Source organism: Gobio gobio (genome assembly GCF_949357685.1).
Source record: "Gobio gobio genome assembly, chromosome: 7".
Lineage (NCBI taxonomy): Eukaryota > Metazoa > Chordata > Actinopteri > Cypriniformes > Gobionidae > Gobio > Gobio gobio.
The window spans coordinates 57,075,411-57,100,910 of NC_137103.1; the positions used below are offsets into that span (position 1 = coordinate 57,075,411).

The 25,500-nt window shown below is 46.3% G+C and overlaps 1 protein-coding gene across 1 annotated transcript in view; it reads right to left on the bottom strand.

Annotated features, from left to right (window-relative positions):
• Nucleotides 1-19,197, bottom strand: part of gpr143 (G protein-coupled receptor 143) — a 34,288-nt gene extending 15,091 nt beyond the window's left edge. Inside the window, exons 1-7 of the mRNA XM_079822536.1 lie at nt 18,830-19,197; nt 15,115-15,221; nt 12,381-12,475; nt 12,216-12,308; nt 5,630-5,739; nt 3,544-3,652; nt 1,468-1,585 (exon numbers count right to left, since the gene is read on the bottom strand). Of these exons, the coding sequence (XP_079678662.1) occupies nt 1,468-1,585; nt 3,544-3,652; nt 5,630-5,739; nt 12,216-12,308; nt 12,381-12,475; nt 15,115-15,221; nt 18,830-19,088 (891 nt within the window). The 5' untranslated portion in view covers nt 19,089-19,197. The remainder of the gene's footprint in view (nt 1-1,467; nt 1,586-3,543; nt 3,653-5,629; nt 5,740-12,215; nt 12,309-12,380; nt 12,476-15,114; nt 15,222-18,829) is intronic.
• Nucleotides 19,198-25,500: the final 6,303 nt, after the last annotated feature.

Consider the following 25,500-nt stretch of genomic DNA (forward strand, 5'->3'; position numbering starts at 1 on the left):
GAGGGGGTTTGGATTCATGATGGTGTTCTTCTTCCATGAGGGGGTTTGGCTTCATGATGGTGTTCTTCTTCCATGAGGGGGTTTGGATTCATGATGGCGTTCTTCTTCCATGAGGGGGTTTGGATTCATGATGGTGTTCTTCTTCCATGAGGGGGTTTGGATTCATGATGGCGTTCTTCTTCCATGAGGGGGTTTGGCTTCATGATGGTGTTCTTCTTCCATGAGGGGGTTTGGCTTCATGATGGTGTTCCTCTTCCATGAGGGGGTTTGGATTCATGATGGCGTTCTTCTTCCATGAGGGGGTTTGGATTCATGATGGCGTTCTTCTTCCATGAGGGGGTTTGGCTTCATGATGGTGTTCTTCTTCCATGAGGGGGTTTGGCTTCATGATGGTGTTCTTCTTCCATGAGGGGGTTTGGATTCATGATGGCGTTCTTCTTCCATGAGGGGGTTTGGATTCATGATGGTGTTCTTCTTCCATGAGGGGGTTTGGATTCATGATGGCGTTCTTCTTCCATGAGGGGGTTTGGATTCATGATGGCGTTCTTCTTCCATGAGGGGGTTTGGCTTCATGATGGTGTTCTTCTTCCATGAGGGGGTTTGGCTTCATGATGGCGTTCTTCTTCCATGAGGGGGTTTGGCTTCATGATGGCGTTCTTCTTCCATGAGGGGGTTTTGCTTCATGATGGTGTTCTTCTTCCATGAGGGGGTTTGGATTCATGATGGCGTTCTTCTTCCATGAGGGGGTTTGGATTCATGATGGCGTTCTTCTTCCATGAGGGGGTTTGGCTTCATGATGGTGTTCTTCTTCCATGAGGGGGTTTGGATTCATGATGGCGTTCTTCTTCCATGAGGGGGTTTGGATTCATGATGGTGTTCTTCTTCCATGAGGGGGTTTGGATTCATGATGGCGTTCTTCTTCCATGAGGGGGTTTGGATTCATGATGGCGTTCTTCTTCCATGAGGGGGTTTGGCTTCATGATGGTGTTCTTCTTCCATGAGGGGGTTTGGCTTCATGATGGCGTTCTTCTTCCATGAGGGGGTTTGGCTTCATGATGGCGTTCTTCTTCCATGAGGGGGTTTTGCTTCATGATGGTGTTCTTCTTCCATGAGGGGGTTTGGCTTCATGATGGCGTTCTTCTTCCATGAGGGGGTTTTGCTTCATGATGGTGTTCTTCTTCCATGAGGGGGTTTTGCCATATGTATCAGACGTTCAGTCAATCGTTCATTTGTGCGTTCGGCTAATCAATGCACACTTACGTCACTGGTAGTTTCTGTTGTGCTGGGTCAGACCCTATTCTGAAGTAGGAGCTAGTTTAGTCCCCTAGAACTAAAACTGTTCGCAGTTCTTGCGGTGCAAACACGCCAAAAAGTGACATTTCCACCAACAGTTATAGGAAATAGTTGAAACGTTGAAAGCCCCTTGAATTGATTGATATCTCAGAGGATATTTGATTTTGTACTCACCATGATGAACCATGTGATGAGCGCGGCGTTGCGAACATTCTTCAGATCGTCGGATTTTACATCATCCTGCATCTCCAGATAAAACAGCAAACTCTCGTTGATGATGTTGGGCAGCCAGCTGATGTGATGAAGAGCACAGAAAACATACAATACGGTTCATTTGTTAACATTACTTTACTTTAGTAACATGAACTAACTATAAACAATAGTTCTATAGTCTTCTATAATCTTCTTAACAGTAATTTCAACATTTACTATTACATTAAAATCAAAAGTTGGATCTGTTCATATTAGTTAAAGGGATAGTACACAAAGGAAGATACACTATATTGCCAGAAGTATTGGGCCACCCCTCCACATCCCTGACGCTTCTACACACATTAGTGAGAGAATGGGCCGCTCTCAGGAGCGTGTGTGTGTGTGTGTGTGTGTGTGTGTGTGTGTGTGTGTGTGTGTGTGTGTGTGTGTGTGTGTTCGCTTCTACACACATTAGTGAGAGAATGGGCCGCTCTCAGGAGCTCAGAGAACTCAAGCGTGGGGCCGTGATCGGTGGACACCTGTGCAATAAGGCCAAATATTACACTAAATATTCCATGCTCAACTATTAGTGGGATTATAACAAAGTGGAAGCCATTGGGAACAACAGCAACTCAGCCACAAAGAGGGGGGTCAGCTCATGCTGAGGGTCACAGAGCGGGGTCAGCACATGCTGAGGGTCACAGAGCGGGGTCAGCACATGCTGAGGGTCACAGAGCGGGGTCAGCGCATGCTGAGGGTCACAGAGCGGGGTCAGCACATGCTGAGGGTCACAGAGCGGGGTCAGCGCATGCTGAGGGTCACAGAGCGGGGTCAGCGCATGCTGAGGCTCACAGAGCGGGGTCAGCACATGCTGAGGGTCACAGAGCGGGGTCAGCACATGCTGAGGGTCACAGAGCGGGGTCAGCACATGCTGAGGGTCACCGAGCGGGGTCAGCACATGCTGAGGGTCACAGAGCGGGGTCAGCACATGCTGAGGGTCACAGAGCGGGGTCAGCGCATGCTGAGGGTCACTGAGCGGGGTCAGCACATGCTGAGGGTCACCGAGCGGGGTTAGCGCATGCTGAGGGTCACAGAGCGGGGTCAGCGCATGCTGAGGGTCACAGAGCGGGGTCAGCACATGCTGAGGGTCACAGAGCGGGGTCAGCACATGCTGAGGGTCACAGAGGTCGCCAACTTTCTGCAGAGTCAAGAGCTCCAGACCTCCAAACTTCTGTGGCCTTCAGATGAGCTCAAGAACAGTGTGTAGAGCTTCATGGAATGGGTTTCCATGGCCGTGCCGCTCATCCAAGCCTTACAGCACCACGTGCAATGCAAAGCGTGGGATGCAGTGGGGTAAAGCGCGCCGCCACTGGACTCTAGAGCAGTGGAGACGTGTTCTCTGAGTGACCAATCACGCTTCTCTGTCTGACAATCCCATGGACGAGGCTGGGTTTGGCGGTTGTCCGGAAAACGGGATTATGGGGTGGGGTTGTTTTTCAGGGGTTAGTTCCAGTGAAAGGAACTCTTAATGCTTCACCAAGACATTTTGGACAATTTCATGCTCCCAACTTTGTGGGACCAGTTTGGGGACGGCCCCTTCCTGTCCCAGCATGACTGACCAGTGCACAAAGCGTCGCTCCATAAAGACATGGATGAGGAGTTTGGTGTGGAGGAACTGGAGTCCTGACCTCAACCTGATAGAACAGCTTTGGGATGAATTAGAGCGGAGACTGAGAGCCAGGCCTTCTCGTCCAACATCACAAATGAAGAATCCCCATAAACACACTCCTAAACCTTGAGGAAAGAAGAGCTGAAGCTGTTAGAGCTCCATATTAAACCCTATGGATTGAGAATGGGATGGCGTTAGGCGTCACAACACTTTTGGCAATATAGTGTAATTGGAAGAATGTTTGTAACCAAGCAGATCTTGTGCCCCATTGACTACCTTGAGGGTGAGTAAATGATCACAGCATTTTCATTAAAGAGATGCTTTGCTCACTCTCAGAATATTCGCTTGTTATGAGTCTCTGCTCCATGAAGAGGAACTGAACATCTTACCAAATGACGAACACCAGCATGATCTTAAAGAAGCGTATTTTGATCTCCGATCCGAGTCGTCTCTCGTTCTCGGTGTAGATCCCCTGCTGACCCTTGAGTAGCGATGTCACTGCATTAAAACACACAAACTACTGTATGAGTTCCTCATGTGTGACTGCATCTCTTCACCCAAACAACTGGCAACACTTTACACTGAGCTTCAATTGACCTATCGGTAAGCCCCGCCCCCCTTAGTTACTGTTGCTAACTCGGACAAACAAACGGAGTTGCTATATCTTACAATGACAGCTGTCAGTGTGAAAACCTTATCCCGAGATGTTTTTGGACACAGATTGTAGCGTATATCCCGTCCTAATGATGGCCAAACTTTACTGATGGTTTATCAAGTTTATGTCCTTTTTCACTCCCAAAAAATCATCGTAAGAGCTGAACAAACAAAGCATAAGAAGTGCGCATTAACGTCTTATTCACGAACTCTCTCTCTCCGTTGCATTAGAATTAACATACACAGCAAATTACACAAAAACACACACACAACTAACAATAAACAAACATCAGCTTCTGAGTTTTCGAGGGTGCAGTTAATAACTGGTAAACTTCTTATCCGCAAAACAACTCTGATAAACTGCGCGCAAGCTCTTCCTTTCACTATAATACCCATCAAAATAGGAGATAATGTAGACCTTAAACATATCTAAAATTAAATTAATTTACATATAACCAGTTTAATATGGAGAGGCACTGAAATGTTTTTGACCTACAGTGTTACATGACGTGAGAACAGTCAGTTATTATGGTTTGTATGTTAGCAGGGACTTTAATCGTAACTTAACGAGAGTTTGACAAACAGAAAATCCTCTCAGGATCCCTGGATTCAGAGTTACAGTATCTCAGGCACGACATTTGAGCATTTTTGTAGCATAAACACTAGACCGATATATCGGGCCGATATTTGTGCTTTTTATGTGTATCGGCCGATATAAGGCTGCTGCGTTCGTCGATATTTTTTCCCCTGCATTATTTATAGACAGGCGTCCACAGGGCAGCTCTCACCGTCTTCAAACTGTCTCGCTCTCCCTCGCGCATATTAATCAAAATCAATTGAGAATTGACACGATGGTAAAAGGTGGAAAGTTTCACGTGGAGCATTGGGAGATTTTTCCTGAATTACCGCTGGTGTTGCTCTACAAGAGATTAAGTGAAGTGCACCTACACACTAAAAAATGCTGGGTTAAAAATAACCCAAGTTGGGTTGAAAATGGACTAACCTATCAATAGGGTTGTTTCAACCCAGCAATTGGGTTGTTTTAAGCAAATATTGAACCCAGCCGCTGGGTCAAAACAACCCAATTGCTGGGTTTGTCCATATTCAACCCAACTTGGGTTATTTTTAACCCAGCATTTTTTAGAGTGTGACCATTAAATGACTAGGTTGTATATAGTTTTTAAATGAAGTATAGTACAGTCAGTGTGCACTTTATTATGCTGCTCGCTTGTTGATACTGTGTGCAATAGTGTAATTATTTTATTTATGCTTAAATATTTATTTTCACCACTGAACTCTTTTTTTTTTCCCGTTCTACTTCACCTGTTTTTACTATTTGTTAAATATTGTTTTTTTAGTTCAATAACTGTTCCTTTTTTAAATTGTACATTTTAAATTGTTATCATCATGATCATTTTGTCATTTTTATGATGTAAATTGAGGGAGCAAAAGCAGTATCGGCTCCAAATATCGGCTCAAGAAAATCGGCAGCCCGTATCGGCATCGGCTAAGGGGTAAAAAATCGGTATCGGCATCTGCTAAGGGCTAAAAAATCGGTATCGGCATCGGCTAAGGGCTAAAAAATCGGTATCGGCACTAAAAAATCCATATCGGTCGATCCCTAATAAACACCATCAAACCGATGAGAGTCTCGGATTTTCCAGTGTTTCTCTATGGCGCTGAAACCTAAAGAGATGTCCGAGTTCCGGTCCCAGCGCAACTGATACTCAACTGCTATTGGCTCATCTGCGTTCGAGGGGCGGGGCTTACCGATAGGTCAATTGTTAACATAACATGAACCACAGTGATCAGGGCCCTCACCGGCTGATGTGGTCCGTGTGAACAGCACCGGGTTGATGAGGAGCACCAGCAGCATCGGGGCGTATGTGGTGATGTAGTGCGGGACGGCGTGCTGGAGGCCGTTCTCACAGCTCACATGACAAACACACACACACACACACACACACACACACACACTCAGTTCAGATCAGCATGCATTTGCCAGAGGCTTTTATCCAAAGCAACTCGAATTGCATGCAATGCTTCATACAGTGGCATGAAGAAGTGTGTGAACCGCTGGCAGAATCTGAGAAAATGGGAATAATTTTAACTAGGGCTGTCAAAAGATTAATCGCGATTAATCGCATCCAAAATAAAAGTTTGTCCATCCATCCATCCATCCATCCATCATCTTCCGCTTATAAAAGTCCTTGAACTGTACCTCTCCTTGAACTGTCACCTTATCATGGTGGAGAGGTTTGAGTACCCGAATGATCCTGGGAGCTATGTTGTCTGGGGATATATGCCCCTGGTAGGGTCTCCCAAGGCAAACAGGTCCTTGGTGATGGGACAGACCAAGAACAGTTCACAAACCCTTATGACCACAATCAGACCAAGGACCGTGACGTCGTCCGGCATGGCGCAGCCGGGGCCCCACCCTGGAGCCAGGCCTGGGGTTGGGGCTCGTATGCGAGCGCCTGGTGGCCGGGCCTCCCCCCATGGGGTCCAGCCGGGCTCAGCCCGAAGGAGTGACGTGGGGCCGCCCTCCTGTGGGCTCACCACCTGCAGGAGGGAGCGTAAGGGGCCGGTGCTTTGTGAATCGGGCAGCAGTCGAGGGCGAGGCCCCCGACGACCCGATCTCTGGACACGGAATCTGGCTTTAGGGACGTGGAATGTCACCTCGTTGGTGGGGAAGGAGCCTGAGCTTGTGCAGGAGGTCGAGAGGTACCGACTAGAGATAGTCCGGCTCACCTCCATGCACAGCTTGGGCTCTGGAACCACACTTCTCGAGAGAGAGGCTGGACTCTCTACCACTCTGGAGTTGCCCATGGTGAGAGGCGGAGGGCTGGAGTGGGTTTGCTTATAGCCCCAGCTCAGCCGCCATGTGTTGGAGTTCACCCCGGTGAACGAGAGGGTCGCTTCCCTGCGGCTTCGAGTCGGGGATAGGTCTCTCACTGTCGTTTGTGTCTACGGCCCAAATGGCAGTGCGGAGTACCCGGCCTTCTTGGGGTCTCTGGGAGGGGTGCTGGAAAGTGCTCCGACTGGAGACTCCGTCGTTCTACTGGGGGACTTCAACGCCCACGTGGGCAGTGACAGTGACACCTGGAGGGGCGTGATTGGGAGGAACGGCCCCCCTGATCTGAACCCGAGCGGTGTTCCGTTATTGGATTTCTGTGCTAGCCACGGTTTGTCCATAACGAACACCATGTTCAAGCATAAGGGTGTCCATCAGTGCACGTGGCACCAGGACACCCTAGGCCGGAGGTCGATGATCGACTTTGTGGTCGTGTCATCCGACCTTCGGCCATATGTCTTGGACACTCGGGTGAAGAGAGGGGCGGAGCTGTCAACTGATCACCACCTGGTGGTGAGTTGGATCCGATGGCGGCGGAGGAAGCTGGACAGACCCGGCAGACCCAAACGTACTGTGAGGGTCTGTTGGGAACGTTTGGCCGAGTCTCCTGTCAGAGAGATCTTCAACTCCTGCCTCTGGCAGAACTTCGACCGGATCCGAGTGGACCATGTTCTCCACCTCCATTGTCACTGCGGCCGCTCAGAGCTGTGGCCGTAAGGTCTCCGGTGCCTGTCGAGGCGGCAATCCCCGAACCCGGTGGTGGACCCCGGAAGTAAGGGATGCCGTCAAGCTGAAGATGGAGTCCTATCGGGCCTGGATGGCTTGTGGGACTCCGGAGGCAGCTGACCGGTACCGGCAGGCCAAGCGGAATGCAGCCCGGGTAGTCGTGGAGGCAAAAACTCGGGCCTGGGAGGAGTTTGGTGAGGCCATGGAGAAAGACTATCGGTCGGCCTCGAAGAGATTCTGGCAAACCGTTGGACGCCTCAGGAGGGGGAAACAGTGCCTTACCAACACTGTTTACAGTGGAGATGGGCAGCTGTTGACCTCAACTGGGGATATCGTCGGGCGGTGGAAGGAATACTTCGAGGATCTCCTCAATCCCACCGACATGTCTTTCGTTGAGGAAGCAGAGGCTGGGGACTCGGAGGAGGACTCGTCCATCACCCGGGCTGAAGTCATCGAGGTGGTTAAAAAGCTCCTCGGTGGCAAGGCACCGGGGTTGGATGAGATCCGCCCTGAGTACCTCAAGTCTCTGGATGTTGTGGGGCTGTTCTTGGCTGACACGCCTCTGCAACATCGCGTGGCGGTCGGGGACAGTGCCTCTGGACTGGCAGACCGGGGTGATGGTCCCTCTTTTCAAGAAGGGGGACCGGAGAGTGTGTTCCAACTATAGGGGGATCACACTTCTCAGCCTCCCCGGGAAAGTCTATGCCAGGGTACTGGAGAGGAGAATTCGGCCAATAGTGGAACCTCGGATTCAGGAGGAACAGTCTGGTTTTCGTCCCGGTCGTGGAACACTGGACCAGCTCTATACCCTTTCCAGGGTGCTGGGGGGTTCATGGGAGTTTGCCCAACCAGTCCAAATGAGTTTTGTGGATTTGGAGAAGGCATTCGACTGTGTCCCTCGCGGCATCGTGTGGTGGGTGCTCTGGGAGTATGGGGTCGGCTGCCCCCTGCTTAGGGCTGTTCGGTCCCTGTACGACCAGAGCAGGAGTTTGGTCCGCATTGCCGGCAGTAAGTCAGACTTGTTCCCGGTGCATGTTGGACTCCTGCAGGGCTGCCCTTTGTCACCGGTTCTGTTCATAATTTTTATGGACAGAATTTCTAGGCGCAGCCAAGGGCCGGAGAGTGTCCGGTTTGGGGACCACACGATTTCGTCACTGCTTTTTGCGGATGATGTTGTCGTGTTGGCCTCCTCGAGCCAGGACCTTCAGCGTGCACTGGGACAGTTTGCGGCCGAGTGTGAAGCGGCTGGGATGAGAATCAGCACCTCCAAATCCGAGGCCATGGTTCTCAGTCGGAAAAGGGTGGCTTGCCCACTCCAGGTTGGTGGAGAGTTCCTGTCTCAAGTGGAGGAGTTCAGGTATCTTGGGGTCTTGTTCACGAGTGAGGGAAGGATGGAACGGGAGATTGACAGATGGATCGGTGCAGCTTCTGCAGTAATGCGGTCGATGTACCGGTCTGTCGTGGTGAAGAAAGAGCTGAGCTGCAAGGCAAAGCTCTCGATTTACCGGTCAATCTACGTTGCTACTCTCACCTATGGTCGAGCTGTGGGTCATGACCGAAAGGACAAGATCCCGGATACAGGCGGCCGAAATGAGCTTTCTCCGCAGGGTGGCTGGGCGCTCCATTAGAGATAGGGTGAGGAGCTCAGTCACTCGGGAGGAGCTCAGAGTAGAGCCGCTGCTCCTCCACATCGAGAGGGACCAGCTGAGGTGGCTCGGGCATCTATTTCGGATGCCTCCTGAACGCCTTCCCAGGGAGGCCCCGGGGAAGACCTAGGACACGCTGGAGGAAGTGGCTAGGGAGAGGGAAGTCTCTGTTAATTATTATTTATATATAAATACACACACATTCATGTATATATTTAAGAAATATTTGCATGTATATACTGTATTTAATTTCTGTGCGCAAAAAAACCCTAAATAACGACTTATATAGTGATGACCGATTTCAAAACACGGCCTCATGAAGCTTCGAAGCGTTATGAATCAGTGAGTCGATTCAGCGGTTTGGATCGCGTGTCAAACTGCCAAACTGCTGAAATTTGGCAATTCAAACTGCTCATTCGACTCACTGATTCATAACGCTTCGAACCGTTGAATCGACTCACTCATTCATAACGCTTTGAACCGCTAAATCGACTCACTGATTCATAACGCTTCGAACCGCTGAATCGACTCACTCATTCATAACGCTTCGAACCGCTGAATCGACTCACTCATTCATAACGCTCTGAACCGCTGAATCGACTCACTCATTCATAACGCTTCGAACCGCTGAATCGACTCACTGATTCATAACGCTTCGAACCGCTGAAACGACTCACTGATTCATAACGCTTCGAACCGCTGAATCGACTCACTCATTAATAACGCTTCGAACTGCTGAATCGACTCACTCATTCATAACGCTTCGAACCGCTGAATCGACTCACTGATTCATAACGCTCCGAACCGCTGAATCGACTCACTGATTCATAATGCTCTGAACCGCTGAATCGACTCACTGATTCATAACGCTTCGAACCGCTGAAACGACTCACTGATTCATAACGCTTCGAACCGCTGAATCGACTCACTCATTAATAACGCTTCGAACCGCTGAATCGACTCACTCATTCATAACGCTTCGAACCGCTGAATCGACTCACTCATTCATAACGCTTTGAACCGCTGAATCGACTCACTGATTCATAACGCTTCGAACCGCTGAATCGACTCACTCATTAATAACGCTTCGAACTGCTGAATCGACTCACTCATTCATAACGCTTCGAACCGCTGAATCGACTCACTGATTCATAATGCTCTGAACCGCTGAATCGACTCACTGATTCATAACGCTTCGAACCGCTGAATCGACTCACTGATTCATAATGCTCTGAACCGCTGAATCGACTCACTGATTCATAATGCTCTGAACCGCTGAATCGACTCACTGATTAAACGCTTCGAACCGCTGAATCGACTCACTGATTCATAACGCTTCGAACCGCTGAATCGACTCACTGATTCATAATGCTCTGAACCGCTGAATCGACTCACTCATTCATAACGCTTCGAACCGCTGAATCGACTCACAGATTCATAACGCTCTGAACCGCTGAATCGACTCACTGATTCATAACGCTCTGAACCGCTGAATCGACTCACTGATTCATAACGCTCTGAACCGCTGAATCGACTCACTGATTCATAACGCTTCGAACCGTTGAATCGACTCACTCATTCATAACGCTTTGAACCGCTAAATCGACTCACTGATTCATAACGCTTCGAACCGCTGAATCGACTCACTCATTCATAACGCTTCGAACCGCTGAATCGACTCACTCATTCATAACGCTCTGAACCGCTGAATCGACTCACTCATTCATAACGCTTCGAACCGCTGAATCGACTCACTGATTCATAACGCTTCGAACCGCTGAAACGACTCACTGATTCATAACGCTTCGAACCGCTGAATCGACTCACTCATTAATAACGCTTCGAACTGCTGAATCGACTCACTCATTCATAACGCTTCGAACCGCTGAATCGACTCACTGATTCATAACGCTCCGAACCGCTGAATCGACTCACTGATTCATAATGCTCTGAACCGCTGAATCGACTCACTGATTCATAACGCTTCGAACCGCTGAAACGACTCACTGATTCATAACGCTTCGAACCGCTGAATCGACTCACTCATTAATAACGCTTCGAACCGCTGAATCGACTCACTCATTCATAACGCTTCGAACCGCTGAATCGACTCACTCATTCATAACGCTTTGAACCGCTGAATCGACTCACTGATTCATAACGCTTCGAACCGCTGAATCGACTCACTCATTAATAACGCTTCGAACTGCTGAATCGACTCACTCATTCATAACGCTTCGAACCGCTGAATCGACTCACTGATTCATAATGCTCTGAACCGCTGAATCGACTCACTGATTAAACGCTTCGAACCGCTGAATCGACTCACTGATTCATAACGCTTCGAACCGCTGAATCGACTCACTGATTCATAATGCTCTGAACCGCTGAATCGACTCACTCATTCATAACGCTTCGAACCGCTGAATCGACTCACAGATTCATAACGCTCTGAACCGCTGAATCGACTCACTGATTCATAACGCTCTGAACCGCTGAATCGACTCACTGATTCATAACGCTCTGAACCGCTGAATCGACTCACTGATTCATAACGCTCATAAAAAACATAACTACATAAATTTTTTTTACATATAGTCCACAAGACGAAAAAACTAGGGCTGTCAAAAGATTAATCGCATCCAAAATAAAAGTTTGTGTTTACATAATATATGTGTGTGTACTCTGTTAATTATTATTTATATATAAATACACACACAAGCATGTATATATTTAAGAAATATTTGCATGTATATACATTTATATAATCTATAATATATATAAATATAAATGTTTTATATATAAAAAATCTTATTTTTTTCTTAAATATATACATGCTTGTGTGTGTATTTATATATAAATAATAATTAACAGAGTACACACACATATATTATGTAAACACAAACTTTTATTTTGAATGCGATTAATCTTTTGACAGCCCTAGTTTTCGTCTTGTGGACTATATGTAAACATTTTTTATGTAAAATATCTTATTCAGGACAGCACTAAATAAAAAATAACATGCATTTAACATGATCCCTCTTATTTAGTTCAAATTATTCCCATTTTCACAGATTCTGCAAGCGGTTCACACACTTCTTCATGCCCCTGTACCTTCACTAAGAATCCCGTGACCTTGGTTATTGCTAGTGTTTTTTTAATAATGTGTTAGTAATATCACCTGGAGATGGAGGGGTAGTAGAGCATGGCCACGCCCTCCACACACAGCAGCAGCGTCAGACCCCAGGTGATCATGTGATACAGCACGATGGTGCTACAGCAGAGATGGACATGATCAAACATCTGCTCCAGCAGCTACACGAACACAATGCATTATGGGACGCACCTGATGCCAGCTGATCTCTTGACCACCAGGAAGACATCCACCGCGTAACAGAACGTCCACCAGAAGGAGGCGCTGTAAAACAGCTGGATCCACATCTGGAGAGGAAGCCAAACCACATTCAGATAAAAAAAGGTAGAAATTATTTAAAAAATATTAAAGGACTAGTTCACCCAAAACTGTAAATTGTGTCATTAATGACTGAGCCTCATGTGGTTGGACACCCGTCAGACCTCCGTTCATCTTCAGACACAAATGAAGATATTTTAGTGTAAATCTGATGCTCTGAAAGGCCTCCATTGGCTCAACTTTACACTCTCAAGACCCTTAAAAGACACTAAAGACTAAAGTTACAAAGTCCATCTCACTACAGCGGCTCTACAATAACTTTATGAAGACGAGAATAGTTTCTGTGCGCAAAAAAACCCTAAATAACGACTTATATAGTGATGACGATTTCAAAACACGGCCTCATGAAGCTTCAGAGCGTTATGAATCAGTGAGTCGATTCAGCGGTTCAGAGCGTTATGAATCAGTGAATCGATTCAGCGGTTCAGAGCGTTATGAATCAGTGAGTCCATTCAGCGGTTCAGAGCGTTATGAATCAGTGAGTCCATTCAGCAGTTTGGCGGTTTGACACGCGATTTGAACCATGATTCGACTCACTGATTCATAACGCTCTGAACCGCTGAATCGACTCGCTGATTCATAACACTCTGAACCGCTGAATCGACTCACTGATTCATAACGCTCTGAACCGCTGAATCGACTCGCTGATTCATAACACTCTGAACCGCTGAATCGACTCACTGATTCATAACGCTTCGAAGCTTCATGAGGCCGTGTTTTGAAATCGTCATCACTATATAAGTCGTTATTTAGGGTTTTTTTGCGCACAGAAACTATTCTCGTCTTCATAAAGTTATTGTAGAGCCGCTGTAGTGAGATGGACTTTGTAACTTTAGTCTTTAGTGTCTTTTAAGGGTCTTGAGAGTGTAAAGTTGAGCCAATGGAGGCCTTTCAGAGCATCAGATTTACACTAAAATATCTTCATTTGTGTCTGAAGATGAACGGAGGTCTGACGGGTGTCCAACCACATGAGGCTCAGTCATTAATCACACAATTTACATTTTTGGGTGAAGTAACCCTTTAACTTGTTGGTGAGACTAAATGCACAATCTTTTTTTTCCTTTGAATGTATTTTTCTGAGCCTGTTTACACTTGTTTTACATGTTTTTGTAAGAATCTAGAAGGGAGAATTTCGGACACTTTCTGCCGTTGAGAGGGCTTGAGTTGACCCCATAGGTGGAGTTTCACTTTTGTGCTTTGGGGGTACCTTGGGTATAATTTATATTAATAATAATAATAATGAATCCCCCCCCCCCCCCACTGTTTCACCGTTAATCTAGCGGCTCGTATGAGATTAAAGCAATGTTTCTGCTCAAAACTCACTCTATTGTGATCTTATGCAGATATTATATATCATAACGGACGCATAAATGTATAATGAGACAGAACGCTGAAATTTACCGACATTGTAAGGTAAATTATTATTACGCAATATTGACTAATGGATCGGCAGAGAATCATTAAGAAATTATGGTTCTATTCTATCTAAAGAAATATGAGGTAAACGTGTGAATGTCCGACATATTTCTCCAAATGTGGACTAAAGTTTGTAGCCTTCTGAAGCACTGTGATCAAAAATAAATGGATGCAAACGCGATTGAATATGTACAGGTTTGTGTCTCGTTATTGTTTTCAAAATATTAATAACTACAGATTGATTGTACAGTCCTATCAGAAATTAAGAATTAGTAGTGTCATTGTAAATAGTGGTCAAATATCGAAGCTAATCTATTTAATACTTCAAAGCTCGAAGTTAAATCAGAATATTTATTATAAAAAATAACAAATGTAACAGCCGCCCAAAAAATTGTCTATAGCTGCAGTGTGATTTATTTTTAGGAAAAAAAACTTTTAAAAAGCATCCCAGTTTTTTTTTCTCACAAATCGCACCCTGATAATAATAATAATAATAATAATAAAAAAGGAATTGAATAATTAAAGGATTAAATGGATTTAAGGGAATAAATAAATAAATATGAATGGTAAAGTCCTAGGTCTAAGTGTAGTTTTTGAAGTAATCAAAAAACTATTTGCAAATATTTTATTCACTCTTAATATTCATATGTCTAATATGTAGAAAATGCTAACGTGTTTTGCCTCGTCGTCACATTCATTTATGAAGTACATGAATCATGATCGCATTTTTTCAGTTTAAAACGGCGAAATTTCACATAAAGTGGAGAAGTTTGCTCTATATCTGTCAGTAGCTGAACATTTCTATCATAAACAGTGTCTAAGACCTGCATCTAATCACATCTGTCCATCATTGCTGACAGTATGACAGTAAGCCCCGCCTTCTTTGATTTGATTGGCCTATCGAGATCATTTTGACATTGACGAGCGCTGTTAGACACTGAGGTAGAGCAGCCAAGAAAATCAATCACCAGAAAATTTAACTTTTAACATTTTTTTGTCATCCTAAAAACAATCATCTTTACTCATTCTACACTAAAAGGATAAGATAAGACAAATAAAATAAGAAAATATTAATTATATTATTTGTAATTTTTTTAATCCATAGCTCAGACAAAATCATTGGCTCTGGTCTCCAGCCCCCCCAAACTCCGCCTATGGTTAACCCTATAGTGGTGTTGGACGCTTCTCTTACCGCACTTCCCACACAGAACACCTGCGGCCAGACGTCAGAGCCGGTTCCTGAGATCCGGTGGATGAGGTCGGGCAGGCCGAGCCATATGGAGGAGCGGAGGATGATTCCTGCACACATCCCATAATAACAGCCCTGAGATCTGCTATTCAGAGCTACACTACATCACCATTGTTAAATACATCATCAATCCCTCTTCCAAGATGTGTTTTGATCAGATCCAGTAACACTGATGATCTGTTAGTGGGTGGGATATATTCGGCAGCAAGTGAACATTTCCTCCTCAGAGTTGATGTAGAAGCAGGAGAAATGGCCAAGCGTGAGGATTAGAGTGAGTTTGACGAGGGCCAGAGCATCTCAGTTTGTGGAGTTTGGTTTGAGGAGAGCAACAACGAGTTTGAGTCCAAATTCCCCAGATCTCAATCCAGTCGAGCTAATGGAAGTGTGTGTGTGTGTGTGTGTGTGTGTGTGTGTGTGTGTGTGTGTGTGTGTGTGTGTGTGTGTGTGTGTGTGTCATGAATATAACAACAAACGTCCTGGTGTTCCTGACGCTGAATGAACTGTCCTCTGACAAACACTGTGAAATGATCATGTCTGAAAATAACACGTGTGGTTTTGCACTCATTAAGTCTCAAAGGATATCCAGTCATTTTACTGCAACGCACAACACACACACACACACACACACACACACACACACACACACACACACACACACACACAACACGCATCTGCACATTAGAGCTTCACACACACACACACACACACACACACACACACACACACACAACACGCATCTGCACATTAGAGCTTCACACACACACACACACACACACACACACACACAACACGCATCTGCACATTAGAGCTTCACACACACACACACACACACACACACACAACACGCATCTGCACATTAGAGCTTCACACACACACACACACACACACACACACACACACACAACACGCATCTGCACATTAGAGCTTCACACACACACACACACACACACACACACAACACGCATCTGCACATTAGAGCTTCACACACACACACACACACAACACGCATCTGCACATTAGAGCTTCACACACACACACACACACACACACACACACACACACAACACGCATCTGCACATTAGAGCTTCACACACACACACACACACACACACACAACACGCATCTGCACATTAGAGCTTCACACACACACACACACACACACACACACACAACACGCATCTGCACATTAGAGCTTCACACACACACACACACACACACAACACGCATCTGCACATTAGAGCTTCCCACACACACACACACACACACACAACACGCATCTGCACATTAGAGCTTCACACACACACACACACACACACACACAACACGCATCTGCACATTAGAGCTTCACACACACACACACACACACACACAACACGCATCTGCACATTAGAGCTTCACACACACACACACACAACACGCATCTGCACATTAGAGCTTCACACACACACACACACACACACACAACACGCATCTGCACATTAGAGCTTCACACACACACACACACACACACAACACGCATCTGCACATTAGAGCTTCACACACACACACACAACACGCATCTGCACATTAGAGCTTCACACACACACACACAACACGCATCTGCACATTAGAGCTTCACACACACACACACAACACGCATCTGCACATTAGAGCTTCACACACACACACACAACACGCATCTGCACATTAGAGCTTCACACACACACACACAACACGCATCGGCACATTAGAGCTTCACACACACACACACAACACGCATCTGCACATTAGAGCTTCCCACACACACACACACACACACACACACACACAACACGCATCTGCACATTAGAGCTTCACACACACACACACACACACACACAACACGCATCTGCACATTAGAGCTTCACACACACACACAACACGCGTCTGCACATTAGAGCTTCACACACACACACACACACAACACGCATCGGCACATTAGAGCTTCACACACACACACACACACAACACGCGTCTGCACATTAGAGCTTCACACACACACACACACACACACAACACGCATCTGCACATTAGAGCTTCACACACACACACACACACACACAACACGCGTCTGCACATTAGAGCTTCACACACACACACACACACACACACAACACGCATCTGCACATTAGAGCTTCACACACACACACACACACACACACACAACACGCATCTGCACATTAGAGCTTCACACACACACACACACACACAACACACATCTGCACATTAGAGCTTCACACACACACACACACACACACAACACGCATCTGCACATTAGAGCTTCACACACACACACACACACACAACACGCATCTGCACATTAGAGCTTCACACACACACACACACACAACACGCATCTGCACATTAGAGCTTCACACACACACACACACACACACACACACACAACACGCATCTGCACATTAGAGCTTCACACACACACACACACACACACAACACGCATCTGCACATTAGAGCTTCACACACACACACACACACACACACACACAACACGCATCTGCACATTAGAGCTTCACACACACACACACACACACACACAACACGCATCTGCACATTAGAGCTTCACACACACACACACACACACACACACACACACACACAACACGCATCTGCACATTAGAGCTTCACACACACACACACACACACACACACACAGAGTCAGACACAAAGATAAACACACACACACACACACACACACACACAACACGCATCGGCACATTTGAGCTTCACACACTGATAATGCACACACACATACACACACACACACACACACAGACTCAGACACAAAGATAAACACACACACACACACACACACACACACACACACACACACACACACACAGAGGTTAAAACAGGGTCCTGGATAAAATCACAGATTTCTCTGGATTTAAACATTCTTGGAAACTTTTGGGATAATAAATGCACACAAGTCAACACAATATATAACACAGATCTAGTGGCTTTTGGATATTTTAATCTAAACATCTTACATACTGTGCCTTTAATCACAAGATTTACAGTTTTGCTCATTTGTTGCTTGATGCTTTATTAGAGAAGTGAATATCGATAATTCGACAATGTATGTAGGCTATAGACAAACAGAACAAAATTATACATTATAAAATATGATTGACATCTGACATTTATTATAATAACTGATTGAGTTCGTCTGAAAGAAGAATGTCATAGACACAGAGGATGACTTGAGGGAGAGTAAATAATGGGCTAATCTTCATTTTCAGGTGAACTATCCCTTTAAAAACATTATTATGAACATATAGAATAATGCACTAATGCTTTATGGCACAATCCAGTTCATAAACATTTAAACAGATTATTTGTTGCATGTTTAAATTCTTATAAAAGTGAACCACTTATGAAACAGACAGACTGACCCAGATCAGTGTGTGTGTGTGTGTGTGTGTGTGTGTGTGTGTGTGTGTGTGTGTGTGTGTGTGTGTGTGTGTGTGTGTGTGTGTGCATTATCAGTGTGTGAAGCTCAAATGTGCCGATGCGTGTTGTGTGTGTGTGTGTGTGTGTGTGTGTGTGTGTGTGTGTGTGTGTGTGTGTGTGTGTGTGTGTGTGTGTGTGTGTGTGTGTGTGTGTGTGTGTGTGTGTGTACCTGAGCATCCTAAGATATCGCAGACGCTGATGATGAGCAGGATCCGGAGGGAGGAGGCCGGTCTGGGCCGCGGCTGGGCTCCGGTCCGCCGGTGTCCGAGCCTCCGCTTCGGCAGGATCTGGAGCAGCGACAGGGCGAGGCTCAGGCCGGCGCTGCTCACGCAGATCGCGCTGAAGAACAGCGGCTGGAAGCTGATCACGAACTCGGTGGCGGGATCGCGGTTCGGGCAGCAGAAGGTCTCGAGCCGCGGAGAGGCCATGATGAAGAGGAGGAGAAGAAGGAGGAGAAGAAGGAGAGAAGAGGAAACTCATTCATCTCACGGGCCTGAGAAATCACGAGCTCCATCATCATGTGCTTCGGTTTAATCTGAGTCTGCCTGAACAACAGAGAATAAGCGCGGCTGAACTCCAGCAGATCTCAAGCGTTATTATCCTCGGTTATTATCATAGTGTGTTTCTTTGACTTCAGTCAGTGTTTGACATAAAATACCAATGTTTCATTCATGACACTATTAAACAAATCCGTTACATTTACTGTCAAAAAAAAACCTGCCAGCTGCACTCTAAAAAAAAGTTGGGTTGAAAATGGACAAACTCAGCAGTTGGGTTGTTTTATCCTAGCAGTTGGGTTGTTTTATCCTAGCAGTTGGGTTGTTTTATCCTAGCAGTTGGGTTGTTTTATCCTAGCAGTTGGGTTGTTTTATCCCAGCGATTGGGTTGTTTTAGCCCAGCGGTTGGGTTGTTTTAACTCGGTAATTGGGTTGTTTTAACCCAACAGTTGGGTTGTTTTAGCCCAGCGATTGGGTTGTTTTATCTTAGCAGTTGGGTTGTTTTAGCCCAGCAATTAGTTTGTTTTAACCCAGCAGTTGGGTTGTTTTATCCCAGCGATTGGGTTGTTTTAACCCAACAGTTGGGTTGTTTTATCCCAGCGATTGGGTTGATTTAGCCCAGCGGTTGGGTTGTTTTAGCCCAGCGATTGGGTTGTTTTATCCTAGCAGTTGGGTTGTTTTAGCCCAGCAATTGGTTTGTTTTAACCCAGCAGTTGGGTTGTTTTATCCCAGCGATTGGGTTGTTTTAACCCAACAGTTGGGTTGTTTTATCCCAGCGATTGGGTTGATTTAGCCCAGCGGTTGGGTTGTTTTATCCTAGCAGTTGGGTTGTTTTAACTCGGTAATTGGGTTGTTTTAACCCAACAGTTGGGATGTTTTACCCCAGCAGTTGGGTTGTTTTAGCCCAGCGATTGGGTTGTTTTATCCTAGCAGTTGGGTTGTTTTAGCCCAGCAATTGGTTTGTTTTAACCCAGCAGTTGGGTTGTTTTAACTCAGTAATTGGGTTGTTTTAACCCAACAGTTGGGTTGTTTTATCCCAGCGATTGGGTTGTTTTAGCCCAGCGATTGGGTTGTTTTAGCCCAGCAATTGGTTTGTTTTAACCCAACAGTTGGGTTGTTTTAACCAAGTGAATGGGTTGTTTTAGCCCAGCGGTTGGGTTGTTTTATCCCAGCAATTGGGTTGTTTTATCCTAGCAGTTGGGTTGTTTTAACCCAGTGAATGGGTTGTTTTAACCCAGCGATTGAGTTGTTTTAGCCCAGCAGTTGGGTTGTTTTAACCCAGTGAATGGGTTGTTTTAGCCCAGCAGTTGGGCTGTTTAGCCCAGCAGTTGTGTTGTTTTAGCCCAGCGATTGGGTTGTTTTATCCCAGCAGTTGGGTTGTTTTAGCTCAGCTATTGGGTTGTTTTAGCCCAGCGATTGGGTTGTTTAGCCCTGCAGTTGTGTTGTTTTATCCCAGCATTTGGGTTGTTTTAACTCGGCAAGTTTATACAAATAAACTTGCCTTGCCTTGCCTTGCCTTGTTTAGCCCTGCAGTTGTGTTGTTTTATCCCAGCATTCGGGTTGTTTTAGCCCAGCTATTGGGTTGTTTTAGCCCAGCGATTGGGTTGTTTAAGCCCAGCTGTTGGGTTGTTTTAGCCCAATTTTGCTGCTCGTGGTGCCAAAGACGAAAGTGGAGATGATCATGGAGCTAGCCCACAGTCATCCGATGGCCGGCCACCTGGGACCCGCCAACACCGTCCAGCGCATCCGGGACCGTTTCCACTGGCCGGGCTTGGATGGAGATGTGAAGCGGTTCTGCCAAGCCTGTCCGACCTGCCAGCGGACCGCACCACGAGCTCCTCCCCCCAGTCCACTCATCCCGCTTCCCATCATCGGGGTACCTTTCGAGCGGATTGGAATGGACCTGCAACCGGCAAAGAACATCGCCAAGGAACTCTTCCTCCTCTGTACCCGAGTCGGCATCCCAGCGGAGATACTGACGGACCAAGGGACCTCCTTCATGTCCCGGCTAATGGCTGACCTCTGCCGGCTGCTGCAGGTAAAACAGCTCCGAACCACCGTATACCATCCCCAGACAGACGGCCTTGTAGAGCGGTTTAATCAGACCCTGAAGCAGATGCTCCGGCGGGTGGCCGCAGAAGACAAGAGGGACTGGGATCTAATGCTCCCCTACGTCCTGTTTGGAGTCCGAGAAATTCCCCAAGCATCTACTGGTTTCACTCCATTTGAGCTGCTCTTCGGCCGTCAGCCAAGGGGCCTTCTGGATGTGGCCCGTGAAGCCTGGGAGCAGCAGCAGCCGGCACATCTCCACTCGGCCATCGAGCATGTGAGGGAAATGCGTGAGCGGATCGAGAGGGTCATGCCATTAGTCCGGGAACACGAAGGCGCAGCAGTCCCAACAGCGGCTGTACGACCGGGCGGCTCAGCCACGAGAGTTCCAGCCGGGCGACAGGGTCATGGTGCTGGTCCCCACCTCGGCGTGCAAGTTCCTACTCAAGTTACTGTCATCGAGCGGGTGGGTCCTGTTAACTACCGATTGCGCCAGCCGGGTAGGCGGCGTGAAGAACAGTTGTACCGTATCAACCTGTTGAAGAAGTGGGCGGGGACCCGGGATCAGCTTGCCGCCCTGGCCTCTGTCGCACCCCCGGTGGTGGACGTCGGAGACCCGCTGTCCGCCGCCCAGAAGTTCTCTGATGTCGGGCAGACCAACGTCATCCAGCACGACATCCGCAGGCCACCCGGACTCATCGTGAGGCAGCGGCCCTATCGGGTCCCCGAGGCTCGCAGACAAGCCATTGAGGATGAGATTGGTGAGATGCTCAAGTTAGGGGTAATCGAACCATCGCGCAGTGTAGGCTTGCTACGATAGTCGGTGTTGCCGGTGTTACCGGTGTTCAGACTCAACACCGCTTACATCACTTGCCCACCGTGGCACCGCATATTAGGATTTTTTTTTTATCCTAATAAAATAATTTAGTTCAGTTAGAGAACAGAAAATACAAATTAAAACTGAACGTGTCTGCTTAATAAAGCATGACCCGACCGTGAGTCTCGGCAGGAGTCATAATTTCATTCATCATAGAGTGAGGAGCTGACTGAGATGATCGCGGAAGATTTGGTTTCAAAGCGAAACGTAAAAGCGCCTATTTAACGGAGTTTGTCATTTGTTTTGTTGTTGTGTTTTTCATATAAAATAATAGGCTAATGAACCCACAATTCAAGCAACCCGCCACCGAATTGGCGCTAATTCAAAACCGAAAGTAAAATGTGCACGGCCGCACAGAGCGTGCATTGTTTCCTTTGAGTCGACACTCTGATGACGCAATTTTTGCCGCGCGCACCCTCGCGCTCGTTCGTTCGGACCATGGTGCGGACGCGTCGAGTATAAACAAGGGTTCACGGACGAATTGTCATTCATTCATGGCGTGCGTCACACAGATAGACCGATCAATGCCTGATCAGTGCCCTGACTACTAGGGAACTGTTGAGACGCACCCATGGCCTCACAGAGCGCGCATTTACGGACGAACTTCATAAATGGTCTCACAGAGCGTGCATTTACGGATGAACTTCATTCATGGCCTCACAGAGCGCGCATTTACGGACGAACTTCATAAATGGTCTCACAGAGCGTGCATTTACGGATGAACTTCATTCATGGCCTCACAGAGCGTGCATTTACGGATGAACTTCATTCATGGTCTCACAAAGCGCGCATTTACGGACGAACTTCATTCATGGCCTCACAAAGCGTGCATTTACGGATGAACTTCATTCATGGTCTCACAGAGCGCGCATTTACGGATGAACTTCATAAATGGTCTCACAGAGCGTGCATTTACGGATGAACTTCATTCATGGCCTCACAGAGCGTGCATTTACGGATGAACTTCATTCATGGCCTCACAGAGCGCGCATTTACGGACGGACTTCATTCATGGCCTCACAGAGCGCGCATTTACGGACGGACTTCATTTATGGCCTCACAGAGCGTGCATTTATGGATGAACTTCATAAATGGTCTCACAGAGCGTGCATTTACGGACGAACTTCATTCATGGCCTCACAGAGCGCGCATTTACGGATGAACTTCATTCATGGCCTCACAGAGCGCGCATTTAGGGATGAACTTCATAAATGGTCTCACAGAGCGCGCATTTACGGACGAACTTCATTCATGGCCTCACAGAGCGTGCATTTACGGATGAACTTCATTCATGGCCTCACAGAGCGCGCATTTAGGGATGAACTTCATAAATGGTCTCACAGAGCGCGCATTTACGGACGAACTTCATTCATGGCCTCACAGAGCGCGCATTTACAGACGAGCTGTCATTCACGGTGTCCTGTATGTTACTTTCGGTTAGATAGAATTAGTGATTTACAAGCCCCCGCCGGTGATACCGGTATTACCGGTGTTATCACACGTCGATTAACCGGTGGGAAAATTTCCTCACCGTCACATCCCTAGTGCAGTTTCTGGTCCAGCCCCATCGTCATGGTACCGAAGCCGGATGGCACCCTCCACTTCTGCAATGACTTCCGCCGGCTCAACGAGGTCTCGGAGTTCGATGGCTACCCGATGCCCCGTGTCGAAGAGCTGAACGTCTGCGGAGGGCCTGGTACATATCAACCCTCGATCTCACCGAAGGATACTGGCAAGTTCCCCTGACAGACTCCGCCAAGGAGAAGTACATTTTATCCCCACCAATGACATTTTACAATCAAAGCTGACGTAATGACGCAATTGGTCATGAGACACACAAGAGCCAATGCAGTTTCCCTATCAAAGCTGATGTAACATTTCTTTGGCGGCAGTTTTTGAATCTGTGCATGATCTACGGCAGATGGAAACGCTTATCACTTTAGATTACAAAACATAATTAAAAAACATGGCGAAGACAGAGTATAAGAGAGGAGGCGATTGAGTTTAGTTTTGACACTTGGAAGGAGGCTGAGTGGGACTCTTCAGACCTGGAGCCTGCATATTCAGATGTTGAGGATGCGTTTGCTGCTGGCGTTGATCCAGGCATGAATTGGTAAGTGAAGCTTGTCTTTTTCTGATGAAGCTGTGATAAAGGTCAGTAAAATAGGCATAGATTCAGTGTTTCAGTTCAAAATACCACTGTTTCATGCATCTTACATTACATTACATTTAGTCATTTAGCAGACGCTTTTATCCAAAGCGACTTACAAATGAGGGCAATAGAAGCAGCTAGAGCAGTCAAGGGCAACAATATCAACAATATGCAAGTGCTGTAACAAGTCTCAGTTAATCTAGCACAGAACAGAATTTTTTTTATTTTTATAAATTAGACAGACAGACAGACAATGAATAGAATGATAAGGGCTATTCTCGATCGGTCAGGTGTTGCTGGAAAAGAATCTTAAATCTTAGAATGTGTGCGTGTGCGTGCATATGTATGCGTTGCATGTGTGTGCGTTCACGTGTTTGCATGCGTGTGTGTGTGTCGGTTCATGTGTTTTCATGCATGCATGTATGTGTGTGTGCGCGTGTGTCTGTTGATGTTGTGTGTGTGTCCCTTCATGTTTTTGCATGTGTGTGTGTGTGTTTGTATGCGTGTGTGTAAGTAACTGCAGGCTTTATTTTTAGTATTATTTCTTTGCTTTTGTGTTGTATATTGTGTTGTTGTTTTTTTTACAATTTTGCTTTTACTAATGTATTGTTTCGAAATGGAAAATACATTTATAAATATACAGTGAGTTTGTAACACAAGCTTTTTTTTTCAGTGTGGCTTCTACAGATGCAAATGGGCCATCCACAACACCACCTCAGACGTGGGCTCAGTCATAGCCTATCAAAATGCCTTGAACTGAAGGTCACCAAGAGGCTCCATTCGCTGGATCTGGACACCAGGAAGGTCTCCATGTGCACAACTGTCCACACAGTATACAGAAGTGGCAGATAACAGAGGATGGGCACAAAGTCTGTCTCACCGTAAAACACAGAAGTGGTACATGACTGTTTTCAGTTTTTTTTTTTTATTATAGTTTACTCTTCAAGTTTAAAGTGTTAGATTCTTTCATTCAGGGGTATTCAGATTTTTTTCTAAATAAAAAGCAGTAAAATGTATTCCCGTTTTTGAAATTTTTGTCTATTTAAATTCTATTTTCAAACTCACCACACACTTTATTAGTAATTTATTGAAAGCCTGCTGTTTTCTGAAAAAAATGACACCTTGCACTTTAAGATAGCACATTGTGTTATAATTCTACAGTAAAAAAAAAAAATATATATGTGAAAACGCCCTTTTTTAGCTTCAGGTTCTAAAGGATTAATATTTTGAATTAGAATATATATTTCTTTATATATTGTTTTCAC